Genomic DNA, 19,954 nt, shown 5'->3' on the forward strand with positions numbered 1-19,954 from the left:
GGGAATGATACAACCAATCAGAGGCATGCAATAAGATTCTGCACGCCCTCCTCCACTATGACGTCTTTTAACATTCTAACTAGTATTGCACCGTTCTGTCCAATCACGAATGAGCCGGTGTGTATAATAGCTGGAGAGCGGCCGCGCATTTATTATTGTGATATTCTGAACTACAGTGAAGATGTCTGGAAGAGGAAAGACTGGCGGTAAAGCTCGTGCTAAAGCAAAGACTCGCTCCTCCAGGGCAGGACTGCAGTTCCCAGTCGGTCGTGTCCACAGGCTACTGCGGAAGGGAAACTATGCCCAGCGTGTGGGCGCTGGAGCCCCGGTCTATCTGGCCGCTGTGCTCGAGTACCTGACTGCTGAAATCCTGGAGTTGGCCGGGAACGCCGCCCGGGACAACAAGAAAACCAGAATCATCCCGCGTCACCTGCAGCTCGCTGTGCGCAACGACGAGGAGCTCAACAAGCTGATGGGAGGCGTCACCATCGCTCAGGGCGGAGTGCTGCCCAACATCCAGGCCGTGCTGCTGCCCAAGAAAACCGAGAAGCCAGCCAAGAAATAAATCACTCGGACGCCGCTTTTACATCTTATAAACCCCCAAAGGCTCTTTTAAGAGCCGCCCACTTTTCTATAAAAGCGCATCGAATCGGTTTATTTTTATATTCTGAAAAATACCGAATAGTGAGAATTGAAGCAATAAATAGTTAGTTTGTATTTGTGTGCGGCAGTGCAGCGCTGCCGTGTCTGTTTGGAGCGATATCAAACACACGCCTCGCCTCAGCGCGTGTAGCTCACGATCCCACGTTAATGCCACGTTCTTTACAAAGAGACAATCTGATACAATATCAATTGACTGCTTTACTTTGTTTTCGATCGAGCTACCTTGAAACATGCTTCCAGTTGGAAATCCACCCCCTCCCGTGTTTGTGTTTTATTGCGGGGATATACACCCACTCTTGGGTCCAGAAAACTGTCCAATCAGGAAATTGTATTTTCCGTGTTTTGTTTGTTTTAAGTCTGATTATAGTTTTTGAATTGGGCTATTTTCTTTAGTGTTAAGGGTACATGCTTGGTTTATGTATTTTCTCTCGCCGTAAATAAGTATTGCTTGCTTATTGTTGAGCGTTTATCCGTTACAATTTTAAACACAGACTGCTTAATCTGAATGGAATGCATTTCTTATACTGGGGATAAGCAATGTTGTCCTGAATGACTATACTGTATTTATAAACAAAAAAGGCGCCAACAGCTCAGAAACAATAACTGCTTAACAGAATGTGCGCGCGCTCAGAATTCAAATGTTCCAATCAATCATTGAGAATCTGGAATATAGCCAATGAGGAACAGAGACCCGCCCTTCGGATCTCATAGCCTATCAGAGCAGCTCAGTTCCTATATAGTCTCTGGTATCGACTGCTTGTGCCGTGTACAGGCTTTTTTTTATACTGTCTGATAGATTTTGAAAATGGCAAGAACGAAGCAGACCGCGCGTAAGTCCACCGGTGGAAAGGCGCCCAGGAAACAGCTTGCTACCAAGGCTGCTCGAAAGAGCGCCCCCGCTACCGGCGGCGTGAAGAAACCTCACCGCTACAGACCTGGCACTGTGGCTCTGAGGGAGATCCGCCGCTATCAGAAATCCACCGAGCTGCTGATCCGCAAACTGCCCTTCCAGCGGCTCGTCCGAGAAATCGCTCAGGATTTCAAGACCGACCTGCGCTTCCAGAGCTCCGCTGTGATGGCGCTGCAGGAGGCTAGCGAGGCTTACCTGGTCGGGCTCTTTGAGGACACCAACCTGTGTGCCATTCACGCCAAGAGAGTCACCATCATGCCCAAAGACATCCAGCTGGCCCGCCGAATCCGAGGGGAACGCGCTTAAACTGCAAAACCCTTAAAATACAGCGAAACTCAAAGGCTCTTCTAAGAGCCACCCACTTCTCTGAAAGTGTTATATTCCAATTTTAAATAAACAGCTGTAGTTTACACGGTAAGTGTTATATGTGTAAGTCTCGCAATTGGAACATGTTAACATTATATTATGAGTGCTTTTCGCTTTTCCTTCCCAACGTTGTGTTTCTTTTAAACCATCAAATCTATCTAGATGGAAAGAGAGGCTACATTTTAGGCCAAAATAAAAATCTGATATCAGATATAAAAGAAACGACGTTAATATCCTTAATCAATTTCATCGTCATTATATTTAATTACGTGCTGAAACATCACAGAAATGCCTCGTTTATTATAGGCGGAATTTCGGGAGGTGAGCCGGCTCGGACTCGCTCAGCTTGTTCGGTGTGTAACAGGAACAGCTTCGAGTCTTTTCTCAGAATCAGTTTGTTCTGTTTCTGTTCTAGCATCTTGTCTGACAGCGATGTGGGGATGATGGGGTTTGTGCTTGGTGATGTTTTTTCAGTCGGCAAGTTCAAACCAGTATTTATATCATATGTAAAATAGCAACATTAATAAAATTGAGTCAAATACATAAAAACAATCTCGCTGTACAGTACAGACCATCGTAAATCGAGTCTGTTTATTGTAGTTTGCCAGTATTGCAGATACAGTTGTCATTGATCTAATGTATAATGTGCACAATGTGATAGATTTTAATTGTAAGTCGCCCTGGTTAAGGGCGTCTGCAAAGAAATAATCAGAAAAATAAAAGAATTGAACAATGTGACGTTTCCAAATCTAACACGAAATACTGTACAACTGCATTATGGCTTTTGATCGACTTTTACGATATAATTTCGTAGTTTATTTGATTACATGTCAAATAAAAGATCTAAATGAGGTTATTAATTATTTTAAAGGTGTTTCAATCATAGAAGTGGAGATAATGCAACACCTTTGTCCACAGCTGTACCTGCGGGGCGCCTCCATGTTTCACCGTCTTGGACTGCTCGCCGAAGAGACCGGGCTGTTCGACCGAGAAAGCGGAACACGTTCCACGGCAGCACATTCCACACATCGCCCTGTGTTTACAAGGACAATCTGCTCTTTTAGAAAGATGTTTTGGCTCTGAAAAGAGCCTTTGGGTTCACTGTCGCATCGTCGCTTTAACTGATCACTTCTTTTTAGGAGCCGCCTTCTTCGCTGCGGGTTTAGCTGCCTTGGTCACCTTTTTAGGTTTAGGCGCTGCCTTCGCTTTCTTCGGGCTCTTCTTCACGACCTTTTTAGGTTTGGCAGCCGCTTTCTTCGGGCTCTTGGGCGCCTTCTTTACAGCTTTCGGTTTCTTCGCTTTCGTAGGAGTCTTCTTGGGTGTCGCTGCTTTCTTTGCCGAAACCTTTTTAGTTGTTTTCTTGACAACCGCTTTCTTTGCCGCTGGTTTCTTGGGAGCTGCCTTCTTCTTGGCCGCCTTCTCCTTGGCTTCAGCTGCTTTTTTGTTGAGCTTGAAGGAGCCCGAGGCGCCGGTGCCCTTGGTCTGTAGCAGGGTCTCCTTGGTCACCAGGCTCTTGAGGGCTCTATTGACGTGGGAGTTGTTCTTCTCCACATCGTAGCCGCCGGCCTGCAGGATCTTCTTGAGCGCCGCCACAGACAGCCCGCTGCGCTCCTTGGAGGCAGACACAGCCTTGACGATGAGCTCCGACACGCTGGGACCCGATTTCTTGGGCTTTGCCGCGGTTTTCTTCTTGGGAGCTTTAGCCGGAGCAGGAGCGGCTGGTGCTGGAGCAGTTTCTGCCATGTCTAATATTTAAACACGGAGAAAAGTCACACGTAATTCTGAACTGTTCTGCGAGTCACAGAATGCGAGTAGAGAGGCGGAGAGCGGAACTTATCCACACGATGAGAACCGTGTAGACTCAACTGACCCGCAGGCTACAGATTCATTATGAAAACGTCCTGTCTTGTGTTTTCACGCTGCACAAAATATACAATTTGATAAAGAAATTGGAACAAATGTACACAAAAAACCGGGAGTATCAAAGCAGAAGGCTTGTGTTTACAATATAACGTATTCTTTAACGAGGACCTTTACTGCATTTTTAATTGAGGTGACCAAAACTGCACTATCCTCCAGCGAAACCAAACTGCTCGCTCTGTACTTCGCTAGATTTTTTTGAATATAAGATGACAATTGTATTATTTAAAGTAACTGTATGATTGGTTTCACAAACGAGAAAGCTAGGCAAACACAACTTAAGTTTGAAGCGTGAAGTTTGTAAAACTGGACATTTAATCACCTTTATGTGCGGTGCGGTTAACACTGCAGCACGTTCTGCCGGATCATCCCCTTGTAATCGATTGGGAGAATTACTTTGTTGAATTGTATTTCTCTTCATCCCTGACCCACACTTGTTGCAACAATGTAAGTACCCTGGCATCATTATCATTAGTAGTGTACTAAGAGGGCAGCAGTGTGGAGTAGTGGTTAGGGCTCTGGACTCTTGACCGGAGGGTTGTGGGTTCAATCCCCAGTGGGGGCACTGCTGTTGTACCCTTGAGCAAGGTACTTTACCTAGATTGCTCCAGTAAACACCCAACTGTATAAATGGGTAATTGTATGTAATGTGAAATAATGTATAATGTGATATCTTGTATAATTGTAAGTCGCCCTGGATAAGGGCGTCTGCTAAGAAATAAATAATAATAATACTTCATAGGCAATGCCACCTCTGCCTACTGGTGAGGAAAAAGGGTTATTTTTTCCACTGTGTGTTTGCCTCTGCAGAAATACAACTGCAATACGCAGGGAAATACATAACCATTATGTTGGCAAACAATGTGTAAAAACTTATTTGGAATCAGGTTAAAGGACATTTCCATAAATACATTCACATTCGCGTTGTTAATCAGCAACACTATGCACGGAATGCGAGTCAGCAGTTTGGTGGTTAACACGCGCTCACAGACACGGCTCAGTGGTGGGCGGGTCTAATGTGTGCGCGCTCTTCTTTGCTGTCTTCTTTTTCAATCAGGTCCGGTCTGCGTGTATGTAATAAAACCTCAGTCCTTGTTTCAAGTATTGTTATTTTCATAATACGGATCTACAATATGTCTGGAAGAGGCAAAGGTGGTAAAGGACTCGGGAAAGGAGGCGCCAAGCGGCATCGCAAAGTGCTCCGTGATAACATCCAGGGCATCACCAAGCCTGCTATCCGCCGCCTGGCTCGCCGCGGAGGAGTGAAGCGAATCTCCGGGCTGATCTATGAAGAGACCCGCGGGGTGTTGAAGGTTTTCCTGGAGAATGTGATCCGGGATGCCGTCACCTACACTGAGCACGCCAAGAGAAAGACCGTCACCGCTATGGATGTGGTGTACGCTCTGAAGCGCCAGGGTCGCACTCTGTACGGATTCGGAGGTTAAAGATTTGGACACAAGGACACGAACACAAAGGCTCTTTTAAGAGCCGCCCACCTTTTCATTTAAAGAGTTTTCAATTCTGAAACAAGCTAAATTTAGTACACCACTAAAATCTTCAAAAGATTAAATCACATTTTTCAGAATGTTTTATATTGTTATCTCCCCAATGTTTTCTTTGTTGTTTTAAAATGGCTATTTAGACCTATTTCACGCTGTGTAACGAGAGTATTTTAGGCTTAAACTTAAGTGTTGGATTTTTAACTCTTTACACAAATCCAGAAAAAAATAAAATTAAAATAAGCATTTCAGTGAATAAATCAATAAAATCAATTAATTGAATCGAATTGTATTTTAAAAAGTGAACATTTTCAGTAATAATGAGAAAATACGAGCTCGGTTTTATCCGATTCCCTGTAGAATTAAAGTCAGATAAGAAAAAAAAAAAACACTTTTAAAAAAAAGTGTTATCTAATTTTATTTTCAGTACATTTTGTAATCAGTATAATAAATTAAAAGCAGCAGATCCTGATTCAGCTTTGAGCTCCACGATGTCGTCTTTTCTGTATTTGAGTTGAAGTTTCGCCATTCAAGCTGCTGTGAAACAATCGGTACTCTGGGATGAGGAAGAAATCAAAGAGCATCAGCATTGATCGTGTGTTTCTACATTTAACGTGTTTAATGAGCACAAAAAGTGGGTTTGATTATTTATATTTCTATATTTAAGACGCATCGGGTGTGGATTTCAGTATTGCTGTATACCGAGTTCTTCATGTATTTAATAAATGAAAAACAAAAGACCTAAACTAACCGCTCAAGAAAAAAGGCGCCGAATTCAAACCTGAACTCGAGAGAGAGAAAAAAAAGATCTCAGCTCGCGGCAAAGTCACCACCCCCTCTGTTGCGTTTCCAGTGAACAACCAATCACATCGAAGTTCTCCGTCACCCGGGAGCGTTGCTAGGTTACCAGGTCAACATTCTCACTCTAAAGGGTTGTTTAGTAATAATTTGCATACAGGCTGTATAAATACTGGGGCTCTGGGGCGGGTTACTCATTCATCTTTGAAAAAGCATCAGAGAAGGAAAATGCCAGAACCGAAAGCTGCACCCGCGCCGAAGAAAGGCTCCAAGAAGGCTGTTGCCAAGACCCAGCCTAAGGGAGGGAAGAAGCGCAGAAAGACCAGGAAGGAGAGCTACGCGATCTACGTGTACAAAGTGCTGAAGCAGGTCCACCCCGACACCGGCATCTCTTCCAAGGCGATGGGCATCATGAACTCGTTCGTCAACGACATTTTCGAGCGCATCGCCGGCGAGTCGTCCCGCCTGGCTCACTACAACAAGCGCTCCACCATCACTTCCCGGGAGATCCAGACAGCCGTGCGCCTCCTGCTGCCCGGAGAGCTGGCCAAGCACGCCGTGTCTGAGGGCACCAAGGCCGTCACCAAGTACACCAGCTCCAAGTAAACCGAGACCGTCCCTGCTCCGTCTTTACAACACAAAGGCTCTTCTGAGAGCCACCCAAATACCGCAAAAAGAGTACAATTCTCATTTCAGTTCTCTGCAAATTTTAAAATGTAAATGTTTAAGATAAGGAGACTTACGTATTTATTTGGGAATACATTTAGTTTTAGTTTCATAAACTTAAATGTTTATCGGGTTTCATGAATCTTATTTTTCTTGTAAAAATCGATAAGAATCTGTTTAATTTCGGCGGGAAAAATTGAATATGGATTGTTTCGACAAAACTGCGAATATTACAAGAAACATTACATTTGAGTTATAATAAGCGTTCTTAATTATTGAACAATATGCTTTTGTTGGTATCTCATTTATTTCATGTATATCGCTGCCTCCACTGGCATGCATTCTGTTGTACTTTGCAATTCAAAGGTTTGGTTGTGCATTGTTCTAAATCGAGAGTAGAACCGAGGCCAGTTTGAATTGCAGTGTTTATATTCATATATTATGTTTGTTTTTTTATTAATCCAGTGAAATACACTGCCCAACTCCTCAGTGTGTTCATAAACCTTGATTTAAAAAAAATAAAAAAATAACTGCTTGATAATGTTGGTTGTCCAGTTTGTTTACATGCTCTCCATTTGCAAGCAGCAGCGCTTGCTGGAGCATCTTGAGAAACGCAGCCGTCTGTTTAAGTGAGATAGAGAGATCTCAATGACACGACACGTGATCTTCGTTCTGTTTGCACCAAGATCACCTCGAACAACGAAATGGACCTGGATCAATACGGAGATGGAGAGATTCGCCTGTAACAGAACTCCCATAGGCTATACTGCAGAACGTGTCTATTGCCATTGTGCTTTTTCTTTCTCCACTAGATGGCACTCTTCTCTCATTTGTAACGTCTTTATCTTTGGTTCATTAATAAAGAAACGGATGCCACTCTTCCTTGTAAGTGGGGATAAGCACAGGTTATTTTCAAATGTAATGTTTTTATTTAAACTCATCTAGTCCTGCGTAGTGCAAATCACATTACTATATTTTTATATCAGTCAAGGCCTATTTAAAGTGTTCTTAAATTGTTTTAACATTAGCATTGATCAATTTGAAATGTGCTTATTGATTTAAACAACTGAACAATTGTAGGCTTGATGGTTTCTTTTTTCTGTGTTTCTACCAGTGTGAGATACGCACTCAAAATGTGTCCCCTTCCTTCAACAACCCCCGACTGAAGATTGGAGTGTCATCACTAGCAGCGAGCAGGTGCCCGAAAACAACACTCATTGTCAGCTCGGTGCTGAGAAGAAAACACTCCCACTCCTCCTGGTGGATACCGAGACCAATCCCTTCAAAACATGTTTCACTCTAGAAATGATCCTTGCAAATATAGTCTTAACTTTTCTTGGCAGACCGTCGCCCCCAGCTGGCAAGCTCTACATATGATACAATGACTGGGCAACAACGAGGTGTTCCATTAACAATACAAACTAACTTGAGACAGCCAAGACGTTAAAGCATACTTTAAGTTTGTCGTGTGATACAAAAGCACGTTTTGGCATTTTTGCATTGCCTGCCTCGTCAAACATGCTCGAGCCACAACACACAGCGCTGCTGCATCGGGACACAGAGGTGGATTTTAAAGCGACTGAATCAACGAGCTGAGACTACTTTTTGAAGAAATTGAAAACAAACCTCTAGTCGAAATATTTGCTATTTAGTTAATTTATTTTTTTTTGAATTTGCAATTGGCAGACTACATTGCCAGACAATCTGAATTGCTCATATCAAGCTGCGATGTAGCCTATGAGAATCGCAGGCACAATTCAAGGGGAATTAGCTCAAATGGTAGAGCGCTCGCTTAGCATGCGAGAAGTAGCGGGATCGATGCCCGTATTCTCCAAATAGTTTTAATGTATCTGCGTATTTAGTCCCAACGCATTATGGAGATAAATACAAAGTGTGACAATTCTTTGTAACAGTCGCACGCCCTACGTGTGTATTTTAAAGCACAGTCTCCTAATTTGTAATATTCCCCAGGCTGAAAAACTGTAGTGCGCCCTCCATCGTATGCCTTCCGAGAAGCACAAAGGGAGATTTTTTTTATATATTTTTTTTTAGCAATTGAAGAGTTTATGTTATTTGTGAATAAATATAAATGGCTTGAAGTTTGCTTGCATTGGTTTGCATACATGTAATTGTGATTACACCCAGAGACGGTGTTTTTTTCATTTTCTTAATCCCATTAGAAGATTGCACTGTAATATGTTATTATTTCCTCCAATTACACTGAAGAAAAAAAATGTGCTCTGTTTTTTAGTTCAAAATAATACAAAATAAAAATAGTCTTACTATTTGCCGAAACCCGGGATCGAACCAGGGACCTTTAGATCTTCAGTCTAACGCTCTCCCAACTGAGCTATTTCGGCTTGACAAGCCTCCATTTTCGAGATAACATTCTTTTTTAGAACAGTTGTAATATAATTTAAGTAGATTTCTAAATCCGCTAGTAACATATATAATCTCAAAGCGCTATAATTTATTTCAGCTCTTATGAAAGACAAGTATCCTTGCGCATTATATCATCCTTGATTGCGAAATGTAATATTAATTAATTGCCTTCAGATAATATTTTAGAAAATCTACTTTGCTAACAGAAGAAAAACAAGCTAGCAGAGGATGGTTTCGATGCATCGACCTCTGGGTTATGGGCCCAGCACGCTTCCGCTGCGCCACTCTGCTACAGCTGCCTCATGACTGAATTACCAAACAGAAAAAAAAAAAAAAACTCAACATCATTTTAACCAGCCACACGGCAGTGGCCGGGCCGAACCATGGAAACATTGCAAATCAGAGATGATCCGTTTTCTTTACTCCCAAATACGTTATGCAAAGTATGCAACTTTTCTGCCCACTTTGATCACAGGCAGTTTTATCCACCAGTTTCGGCTGCCAATTCCAATATTCTGTCTCTTTAAAGAATCTTAAATCGTGGAAAGCGCTCTTTGTTTAAAATTACACTGAAGACTTATTTTGTTCTTCCAGGCTTACAATTAGATATTTTGTTGTTTTTAAGTAGATTTTGTGAAGTGCATATGGGGCGCTATAGAAAATATATATGATTAATTGATTGATTGATTGAATGTTAGCCTGCGTTCGGTCTGGCAGGTTTAATTCTTCAAAAGACAACGCCGAAGGGTCTGATAAATGACACTGTAATTATTTGAGATGATGCATGTAGACAATAATGTAAAAATGGTTGTTTTCGAATTTGTATCATTTAATTTCATTTTTCTTTTTAAATGTAGAGCTGTTTTATAGTTATTAATGTATTATTATTAGGCTTGTAGTATTAATATTATTCATAATGTTCATTATTAACGTCGGTATTGTCGGTATTAAACACAGACAGATATGAGGTTCAGTCCAAACAGAGCGCCGAACTCAGCGAGGTCCAGCAGGGGGCAGTAACTTCACACGGGGCCATTTCATCAACCATCACCTCAGAAACACAAATAAGCAAATCATTATTATTCTCCATTTTTAAAAGTCGCTCAGCGCTCTCCTGTAGCAGAGCGTTAAGTCATTTAAATTCAGCTCCGTGTGCTTTCTGAGCGGCTCACTTACTTAACGCGCCTGAATGCATCGCATTGAACACAGCGCTGAAAGAGCCAACATGGCGAACTCTGGCATCCAGTTTCATAACCGCCTCGACACGGAGGCCAGCCAATCAGGCTCACATGCTGGGGATAGAGTGTTTCTACAGCCAATCAGACTCACATGCTGGGGATAGAGTGTTTCTACAGCCAATCAGGCTCACATGCTGGGGATAGAGTGTTTCTACAGCCAATCAGACTCACATGCTGGGGATAGAGTGTTTCTACAGCCAATCAGACTCACATGCTGGGGATAGAGTGTTTCTACAGCCAATAATACGCGATGGTTCCAACCAGACCCGCCTTCTGCTAGTGACGCTTTCATTTCAGTGCAGGAAATAGAGAGGTTTGTTTTGTTCATGTGTGGAGAGGTGGCTGCAGTCAGTGATGATTTTACAACACGCTGTCTCCTGCTGTTTAAAGTATTTAGGCTGGGATGAAATGTTTTCTAATAATTAGTGATTTTTGTGTTTGTTTATCACCTGCACGGAGTTCCGTGAAAAGGAAAGCATCCCTTTTCTGTGTTGAATTTCACACACAGAGCGGAGCGCGTCAGTCGCAGCTACAGACAAGTCGAGCTTTTCAATGAGATGATTTACTGAGAAACAAACGCGTTGAAGCTCCAGCAGAGCTCTGCGCGATTCTGAAAGACCAAAGGAAAGTTACTCCTTGCAAAACATGTTGTTTGTGTTCTTTCTTTATCACACCAGAAGTGATGAATATATTTGAACGGGAAGGCTACAGTAAAAAATAAATATTACTAAATACAAACCGCAGGCGGCGTTTCTGATTGAAAAGAGGATTCCGCTAGACCAGTGTGAAACTCAAACCAGTGAAGATGGACGCGTCAGGGTGTCCGTGTCGCTCTTTCAAGACGAGCTCGCCTCTACCATCGAGCACGCAGTGAAAGCGGCACTACACACCGTCTTGTGTGCGATTACTAAAGCTGTCGGCAGCAAATTCACTGAATTCAGAGTGGAAATGGCTGGAAAGGAGAAAGAGAATGAAAGTCTGAAGCTGAGATTGGAAATATCAGAGAACGAGCTGAAAGCTGTGCGAGGGTGTATAAACGCTACAGATGCAGACATCAAACAACCTTTAATATTTCAAGGTAAGATTGATTTTATTGTGTGGTATTGCTTAGTCAATCCAGCACCTTTAAACTACCTTTGTGATCTAATATCAACATACAGGCAGCAGCACATGGGGTTTCAGTGTTTGATTGAACTGTTTGACTGCGAATCTATTTTTAGATAAATGGTTTCATTGTATTCCGCTCCAGTGCTGTTGAGTTTGTCTTTGGTACAGTCGCGGCTCATTCGCTGCTCGTTCTTTTGCTTTAGTCCTGTTTCCTTCTTGTTCCACACACACACATTTACAGGATCTTTCCAGACCTCACTGTGTGAATAAAGGGGGCGGCAGCAGCACCCTGTCTGCACCAATCCTCTGTAAGATTTTGGACCCGAGTGGTTCCACAAGTTCAATTAAGGGTTGAAGTTGGAGGAAGTAAATACAACACAGTAAGGTGTCAACTGAATTGTATCATTTTATTGAATCTCTAGATTGAGTCTCTAAATAAAGTACTTTGTTCAGCTGATGGTAAACAGAATTAGGAAACGGTCGCTCATATTGCTTATAAACATTTACTAATCCAGGTTATTATTTAAGAGCAGAGATGAGTTTGCACAGGATACATACAATAGGGAGAGCCACACCATTACAAATGTATTTTAATACTACAAGGGATGTTATTGGATTTATATCTACAGGTCACCTGACATTGCACAAGTAAGCTTCCAGTGTTGTTGCTAATGATTATTACACAGGTGGAGTTTGTACAGAAAACATATTGCTGCACTTTAAAAAGTTTGAGTTGTGTAAATCACGTGTTTAAATTAAACTGCTTTGAGAATAAGCAGGCTATCCTGCTGCAGTCGCTTGTCTGCTCATTGTATTTGACACATTGAAACTTGTATTCTGCGTTGACCGTTTCCTTCAAAACCGTTCTCACAAAACAGGATCAGGTAACAAAAAGACATTCCTCAGACACTTTACTAAGACTGCAAGTCTCCTGGCTTGGTTTCTAAGCATGTTTGCAGTAGAGAAATTGATGTTTGCATTAGAACAATGCAAAGGCAGAACGGCGGTCATGATGGTGATTGACAGGGGGGTAGAAGTGGATGCAATGCTCCAGTGTGAGGCTACAGGAGGTGAGAAAGACCAGCAGCACTGAGGCTTGTTTTGTACAGGACGTAGAATAAAAAGATGTTCATATGAAAATGCCTTTTCCTTCACTTTGTTCATAGGAACACAAACACAGCGTTAACCGATAATTGCAATGTAGAATAACAGGAATGGTATCAATACCATCATGTACCTAAACCACCAAACTATCATACCGGCTCACCCCTATACGAAATAACTGAGGAGCAGTAACTTTAAATCCCTGATCAAAGTAACTAACAAACCTAGCTAGTAAGTAAGAGATCTAATTGTATACAGTTTTGTTTCCCACAGATCCCAAAGAGAGCCACGCTATCCCTGAATCTGAAGCACAGGAGGGGCCAAAGATAGAAGCAGATTACACACAAGAGGAGTCCTTTGAGCAGGAGTGCTGCGCAAGTCTAATGCAGGTTACAGAGCTGGCATGTGTTAAAGATGAAGAGGTCCCTCAACAGGAATGTGTTCCTATTAAAGAGGAATTCATAGAGCAGGAATGTGTCCCCATCGCAGAGGAACTTCCTCATGAAAATCATGTCTGTACACTTGAGGAGAACAACAAGCTGGGATCCAACCTGTATGATGACTCTCCATCTGAATGTGAACTGGGATTTAGAGGTAATCCTACAAAACAAGCAGCATTGAGCTGCCTATTCATCCTGCAGAACCTGGTACTGAACACCAGCAGTGTGCTTGAGATTCATATTTTAACCAAGGGGAGCTGCCCAACCACTATGTCAACAAGGACATCACTGTGCTTGCTCCTGAGGCACCTGCTAGATGTGCAGCCACTGCCACACCTCTTTAGAATGCTGTTAGATCAGCGGTGTCCAATCACGCTCCTGGAGGCCATTCCACTCCACATTGAACAGGTTCAGTTATATAAAGTGCTACTCCTGTGTCTGGATGGACACCCCTGTGTTAGATCTTTGCCTTTCCCCATTCCTGGTAGACCGTTTGCAGTTGTGCTGCTCCCACAGCTTTACAGAGCTGCAGGGATCACATGTCCCATCACTGGGTGATGCCAAATCCAGTCGGGTTGCTCAGCGTCACCAGAAGAAACATTTCAGTAGAGAATTTCTGTGGAGAATGTATGCAGCAGGATCACCAACATGAGTCTTATTTTATTTCTTACACTTTATTCAAATACAATATCATTTTTAAACGCTTATCTCACGGCAACTATCCCGAGGACTGTAATGTCTGCTCGCAACGCCACATTTCACTTTTGTGTGTCTCACAGTAAGCATTGCTGTGTTATTATTGTCACAGTACAGTAAGTACGTGTGTGGAGGTGTTCTGTACAGCAGACCAGCGAATCAGTTTCAGCTGGGAGGGGATTCTGGGAATCGTAGTTTTACTGTATCTTTGCTCTACAGATATTTTACACAAGAAAGTTTGATTTATAAAAAATGAGTTGTGGAAAAACCAAAACACTCCAGCCCTACATAGTTCTGCATGTCATGTGTCTTCAATACAGCTAGAATAAAAAGACACGGTGCAGTGTGTGGGATTGCAAATGGAATTTCTATATGAATTATTAATTATCAAAAAACAAATTAAATATTAGATAAATTGCAGTACTATCAAAATGCAGGTACTAAATAGGATTTTTCATGATGCTCTGTTGGCTCGATTTAAAATATTCCATTTTAAACATTAAAAAAAGCATGTTGTTTTTCATTTTCCACTTGGCTGACATGTTGACATCATTCTTGCTGTGACTGAAACTTGCGGGACACTAACTGGTAAATGAATCCGCCTCATCTCAAGCAACCAATCACTGAACTGCTCATTCGCTTGTGTTCAGAACAGTGCATGTGGAAGAATGCTGTACAGTAACCTTTGTCTCTCTTCTCTTTCTTTCTTTAGCTTCTAAAGTAGATGAAGGAGAACACGACTCCACTCTATCACCCCAGTGCAAAAACTCTTCTAAAGGCAAACCACAGTGCAAGAAACACAGAGAGACGACACCCCAAGAAGAAAATGTGAAGACATTGAGAACTCACTCAGTTACAATCCCTTCTTTACAAGACAGACACCCACTTACTGTGGAGGGTACAGAGACGGCACATTCTGTGTGTTTTAACAATTCTGAAACCCAGGGCAACTTGATGACCTTGCCTCATTCTATTAAAGGTGGGAAGAGTTCCTGTCAATTAGACGCTCCTGAAACTCACAAGGGAAATCCCACAGGAGGGACTACGTTTTCCTGGGCTGATTGTGGGAAGAGTTTCAATCATATATCACTGCTTAAAAGACACCAGCGCATTCACACAGGAGAGAAACCTTCCCACATACAGACCAGTGATAAGAGTTTCACACAGTTAGGAAATCTTCATTCACACCAGCGCATTCACATAAGAGAGAAACCTTATCACTGTACTGAGTGTGGGAAGAGATTAAGTAATTTAGGAAACCTTAAAATCCACCAGCGCATTCACACAGGAGAGAAACCTTATCACTGTTCTGTTTGTGGGAGGAGATTCAGTGACTTAGGATCCCTTAAAAGGCACCAGCGCATTCACACAGGAGAGAAACCTTATCACTGTGCTGTTTGTGGGAAGAGATTCAACCAGTTAGGACACCTTAAAAGACACCATAACATTCACATAGGTGTGTAATTCTATCCCTGCACTTAGTGTGAAGAAGTGAAGTCAGTTGCAGACTCTTACAGGACTAGCACAGTATACCACAGTTATCATGCAGGCAGCTTGAAGTGGAAAATCAATACTGTTTCCAGCAGGGTGCGCCAGAGAGCTTTTAGCACGTTAATGGGCTGCATACCATTGCTTCTTAACAAGGTGATTTCTGCTCCTGATGTGTTGAATACTCCCCTCTCTCTCTAGTACTGGTCTCTCTGCTGTGCTTGAAAGAGTGACTACAGTTAACTTCAACTTTTTAAAACCTTTAGTCTCCTCTAGTCTTTTTTTTTTGTTCCAGACTGAATAGATTTAGTTCCCTCAACTGTTCTCTCAACATATTTAGGGTTGGTTGAGTGTACAAGGAAAACAACTGACTCTGGAGAGGAGTTACCAATCAATGCCAGCACACTGGAGATCCAGAATTCAGAACATAGAACCAGGGAGGACATTCGGCCCATCAGTGCAGCAGCTGATTGATCTCAAACCTGTTAAGTCGGGTCTTAAAGGATCCCAGCCCTAACAACATGACTTGGTAACCCATTCCATCCCTCACCACACTGTGTGAGAAGGTGTCTTCTACCCTCTGTCCTATGGCTATTCACACTTAATTTCCAGCAGTGTCCTCTGGCCCTGGTGTCAGTGCTATGCTTTGAGGTATTAGTTTGGGTTAACTTTGTCAACACCTTTCAAGTTTTTAAAGACTTCAGTGAAGTCCGCCTAATTGTTCTGTGTTCAAGATAAACAAATTCAGTACCCTCTTCACAGCGCGTTCCTTTAAGCCCCGGGATTAGTCTTCACCTTTGCTTCCCCGTTGCTGGTAGAAATGAGTCTATCACAACACCAAGGTCTTTCTCTCACACCCACTATGTATTTCAATCCTACTTTTTTCCTACTAAAAAGAGACTTAGTAATACAATTGCTAATGAAAGAAGCAGCTCAACCACAACACCTGGTATAATGAACATGTTTGTGAGCTGAGTGTTTGCAGTACTATACTGTAGATATGAAATTCCAGAGAATGCTTCATTTTGCATGACTGATAACTAATCATTCTATTGCCTTTAATACTGTATATGGAGCCACCTGTCTGCACCTGCTGATCCCAGCACTGATCCTGCACTGTGTTAAGAGAACAATGGAGATCACAGACAGTGTGTCAATAGATTTGGATCATAGGGTACAGAGGAAATAGTTTTCAAGTGAAGTATGGAAATTTGGAAGAGGAGGGCATCAGACAGTATCACAGTGTAGATAAAGAAAGGGTCCTTGATGAGGGTTTAGTGGTGAAGGAGTGCATTTGCCTGGGAGAGGGTATAAAACAGAGCAGGGTGGAGGGACCAGAGCAGCTGAAGAGTGGAAAAGCAGCATCAGCACCTTGTCAAGATGAAAGCCTGGACTACAAGAGCCATTCTCCTCTCGGTCCTGACAGCATGGCTTCTGTCAGGGGCTGGTAAGACTGCCTTTCTCCTGAGTAACATGGGGAGGGAGGGAGGGATTGCATTGATTGCCTTCAACCTAAAATAAATGGGGGAAGAGATGGCATTGACTGACTTTCATCAGAATAACAGAAGGGTAGGGAGATAGCAGACAGTCTTCCATGAGATAACATAGTGGAGAAGGCAGGCTTTTCCTCAATGCTGCATCATTGAATAATCAACTTACCATAAGAATATCCTTCCTTGTTCTTAATTTGTACATTGCCATTTAAAAGAATGATTTCACCCCCTCCATTTCCTCTGTGTGCAGATGCAAGGAGCCTCCTTGAGGACTCTGAAGAGCTGGGAGATGATGATTACCAGACCAGCAAGAGAGAACTGGGTAAGATCCATTCTTCCAGAACTCAATCCTATATTCTCAACACAGAGGTTTGTCTACTTGTCTTGGGGATTGATTTGACGAGCCTGTACTCCACTAGAATAAGACACAGCATTTAGAGAACTTGAAAACTCCCATGTGTTGCATCAACCACCTCCCACCATGGGGACCCCTTATTAAGAGGCTGCTTCAGACCAGAAGGATTCCCTGGTACTGTAAAATGCAGCTGTGGCTTATCCACGTGAATAGCCAAATCAACTTGTTATTTCTTATCATTTATAAGAACTTATTAGAAATGAAACAGTCATCAACAGTAAATATTTAAATATATTGGGGGGGAAAAAAACAAATCAAGGTTTGCATTTGAAATTTCCCTTCAAGTCGATCTTGCCTCCTGCTCATCTCTTCAATAAACCATTGCAGGGTGTGTATAAAATACACTGAGATTTGAAAATGTTCATTCAGTTTGATTTAACTTTTTCACAAAATATACATATCCTTGAAACATATAGACCTGCTCTTAATATTCAAACCACTTTTTATACAGCAGATTTAATATAAAATTTATTTGAGATATTAAAAATGCAAACTGTTTACTTATATGTTTACCGCAAGTTGATTTATTACAATTCCTTGCCTTATATAATATGTTGCACTTAAAGTGGTTTATTTATATAATATTAATTCAAGTATTCTACACTGTTGCAGTTATTAACAAAAGTGCAGAATTTTATGACCATAATTACATGTTTTCAAAACAAATACAAAAATCTTAATACAATAAAAAAAATCCCAGTTTTCCTAATCGGTCCGTTTGCATTCTCCATTCCATGCTGTCATTCCTTTCATAGCACTGGATACAACACAGGACTGCTCTCATTAAAAATGTAACCACAGCCTGTGTTTACAGATCTCAGCAACACTTTGGAAGACTCAGAGGAGCAGGAAGGAGCACTGGAGAACAAGAGAGCACTGGGTAAGGAAAGAAAGAAAGAAAGAAAGAGAGAAAGAAAGAAAGAAAGAAAGAAAGAAAGAAAGAAAGTTTCTTATTTGCAGGATTTAAGTTAAGCAATGACAAAAAAGCACAGTCCTGGACAGACCACACAATTTGTTTAGAAACTCAACCTGACTAATCATCACTAATCATGCATAACATCAAGGGCTACTGTATATCCAGAAATCTCCTGGTTAAACCTCACAGCTCTGCACTGCAATGTAATGGGGAACTCTCTGCCTTCCTGTGTTGAGTGTCCTATGAAGCTGTGCACTGCAGTCGAGGGAATCCTTCATTGCTTCATGAAGCTCTCTTCCCCCTGTTCCAGAGGCAGAGGATTCAGGTGACAGTGATGCTGAGCTGGACAGTGATGGACTCAAAGGAGAGCGGGAGTTGGGTGAGTCCTTTGAAAAGCACGTCTGGGTAGTGTGTGGGTACAACGTTAAACCTTCAAGAGGAACACATTTTGAATTACAGATGATAGACTTAAGACCAAACCCCAGTGAATCTGAGCACATTTAGCTGCTGTTTCTCTACTGGCGCTAACACAAAGTGCCCAGATCTGTTTCCTAATGTACCTCTAAGTGTATAAACCTATTTCTGTTTTACCTGATAGGAGACAATATGATGGAGAAAAGAGCTGACAGTGAGTACAGATGGCCTATAGCTTCTTCTGTTGAGTGTGTTTCTGTCTGTCTGTCTGTCTGCCCGTCTGTCTGTCTGTCTGTCTGTCTGTCTGTCTGTCTGTTACACTGACGCGGAAGAGGAAAACACAAAGCTTGAGGGATATACACTTTGAAAATATTTCACCTGTTTGCATTTAACATGTGAATTTAAATGTGTTGATGCAGCACCTTTAATAAGACTTATTGTATTAATTGATCTCCTTAAATGTCAGTAAGAAGGATCGCCCAACTGAGATATAATAACTTGACTAAAAGGTTGTCCTGTTCCCTTACCTTTTTATCAATCAATATTTATTTTATATAGCGCCTTTCATAGTTGACCACAGTTGTTTTGTGCAATTGTTCTGTGTGATTCTTTTCATATGTAATGCAGACTGAAATATCTTTCTGTTAGTAAGTGCCATCACCATCTAGTGCATAGCAGTGAACTGAAAGCAGAAGGAAGCGTGATCCAGTCACTGGCTCTTCTATAAAGACACTTTGACTGATCCAGCCTACATTATGTACATATATCTAAGACAGGCAACTAGAACTGAAGAGCAGCACCTGAACTCAGGTGAAAACATCGTAACACACACTCTAACAAAATGAAATCTGAAGCTCCTTACTGTTCAGCAATCTTCTTTAATGTACATTGAAATCCTAATCCAAATTTGGAGAGTTCCTCAACATGGTCTGTGTTTAAATAGAAGGGATGCAACCTACTGTTTGTTTAATGATCTTCACATGCTTTCTGTCTCCTGAAGTGGATTCTGAAGTGGTCCTGACACAGTCCATGGTAGTGAAGAAGGATGCCCTGTCCAAAAGACACTACAGAAGTAAGTGTGTGTCTCTCTGGAGCTGGCTCCTGGTTTGGGTGAACTGCATGGATTGTAGACTGCAGGTCAATTGATTGAAGACATTGAGAAACACTTCAGTATTACAGCATATTCTACCATGGAGTGGTTTCATAGTTGTGGACAGACTGGGGGAAACACTTTGAAATGAGCCCCTTGGTGTCTTCATTAAGCCTGTAACAGCTATCAGAATCAACTGATATTCTCAGAGGAACAGAAAACATTCCAGTAAATGGAACACAAACATGAATATAAAGTGAACTCTTAAATCCAATAACCACTGTTTCTGTTTTTCTTTTTCTTTGGAACAGCTTACTGTTGTAAGTATTTTATTTAATTATGGTACATT

General features: G+C 41.9%; 4 protein-coding genes and 2 non-coding genes across 7 annotated transcripts; 3 read left to right on the top strand and 3 right to left on the bottom strand.

Annotated features, from left to right (window-relative positions):
- The first annotated feature begins 148 nt into the window (after positions 1 to 148).
- On the top strand, positions 149 to 624 carry LOC131703243 (histone H2A-like). The gene has a single exon (XM_059006338.1). The coding sequence runs from the start codon at positions 182 to 184 to the stop codon at positions 563 to 565; it is 384 nt and encodes a 127-aa protein (XP_058862321.1). The 5' UTR covers positions 149 to 181; the 3' UTR covers positions 566 to 624.
- Positions 625 to 1,444: 820 nt separating this feature from the next.
- On the top strand, positions 1,445 to 1,929 carry LOC117395178 (histone H3). The gene has a single exon (XM_034916881.2). It carries the CDS (start codon positions 1,469 to 1,471, stop codon positions 1,877 to 1,879), a length of 411 nt encoding a protein of 136 aa, XP_034772772.1. The 5' UTR covers positions 1,445 to 1,468; the 3' UTR covers positions 1,880 to 1,929.
- Positions 1,930 to 2,973: 1,044 nt separating this feature from the next.
- LOC131703238 (histone H1-like) lies at positions 2,974 to 3,754 on the bottom strand. Its single transcript, XM_059006334.1, has one exon. The coding sequence runs from the start codon at positions 3,680 to 3,682 to the stop codon at positions 3,065 to 3,067; it is 618 nt and encodes a 205-aa protein (XP_058862317.1). The 5' UTR covers positions 3,683 to 3,754; the 3' UTR covers positions 2,974 to 3,064.
- Positions 3,755 to 7,945: 4,191 nt separating this feature from the next.
- Positions 7,946 to 8,150, bottom strand: LOC117395739 (small nucleolar RNA U3). The gene has a single exon (XR_004543663.2). It is a non-coding gene; the product is annotated as a small nucleolar RNA U3 (small nucleolar RNA).
- Positions 8,151 to 9,109: 959 nt separating this feature from the next.
- On the bottom strand, positions 9,110 to 9,182 carry trnaf-gaa (transfer RNA phenylalanine (anticodon GAA)). Its single transcript has one exon. It is a non-coding gene; the product is annotated as a tRNA-Phe (tRNA).
- Positions 9,183 to 10,749: 1,567 nt separating this feature from the next.
- LOC117965237 (uncharacterized) lies at positions 10,750 to 19,953 on the top strand. Of its 2 annotated transcripts, XM_059006327.1 has the most exons (8): positions 10,750 to 11,520; positions 12,927 to 13,247; positions 14,502 to 16,724; positions 17,021 to 17,092; positions 18,000 to 18,065; positions 18,412 to 18,480; positions 18,700 to 18,729; positions 19,516 to 19,953. In XM_059006327.1, exons 3-8 carry the CDS (start codon positions 16,658 to 16,660, stop codon positions 19,659 to 19,661), a joined length of 450 nt encoding a protein of 149 aa, XP_058862310.1. In that variant the 5' UTR covers positions 10,750 to 11,520; positions 12,927 to 13,247; positions 14,502 to 16,657; the 3' UTR covers positions 19,662 to 19,953. The 2 variants fall into 2 exon arrangements, with proteins under 2 accessions (XP_058862310.1, XP_058862309.1); XM_059006326.1 differs by lacking the exons at positions 14,502 to 16,724; positions 17,021 to 17,092; positions 18,000 to 18,065; ... (1 more) ...; positions 18,700 to 18,729; positions 19,516 to 19,953 and having other exon boundaries at positions 12,927 to 14,040.
- Position 19,954: the final 1 nt, after the last annotated feature.

The sequence above is a fragment of the Acipenser ruthenus genome, chromosome 32 (assembly GCF_902713425.1).
Source record: "Acipenser ruthenus chromosome 32, fAciRut3.2 maternal haplotype, whole genome shotgun sequence".
Lineage (NCBI taxonomy): Eukaryota > Metazoa > Chordata > Actinopteri > Acipenseriformes > Acipenseridae > Acipenser > Acipenser ruthenus.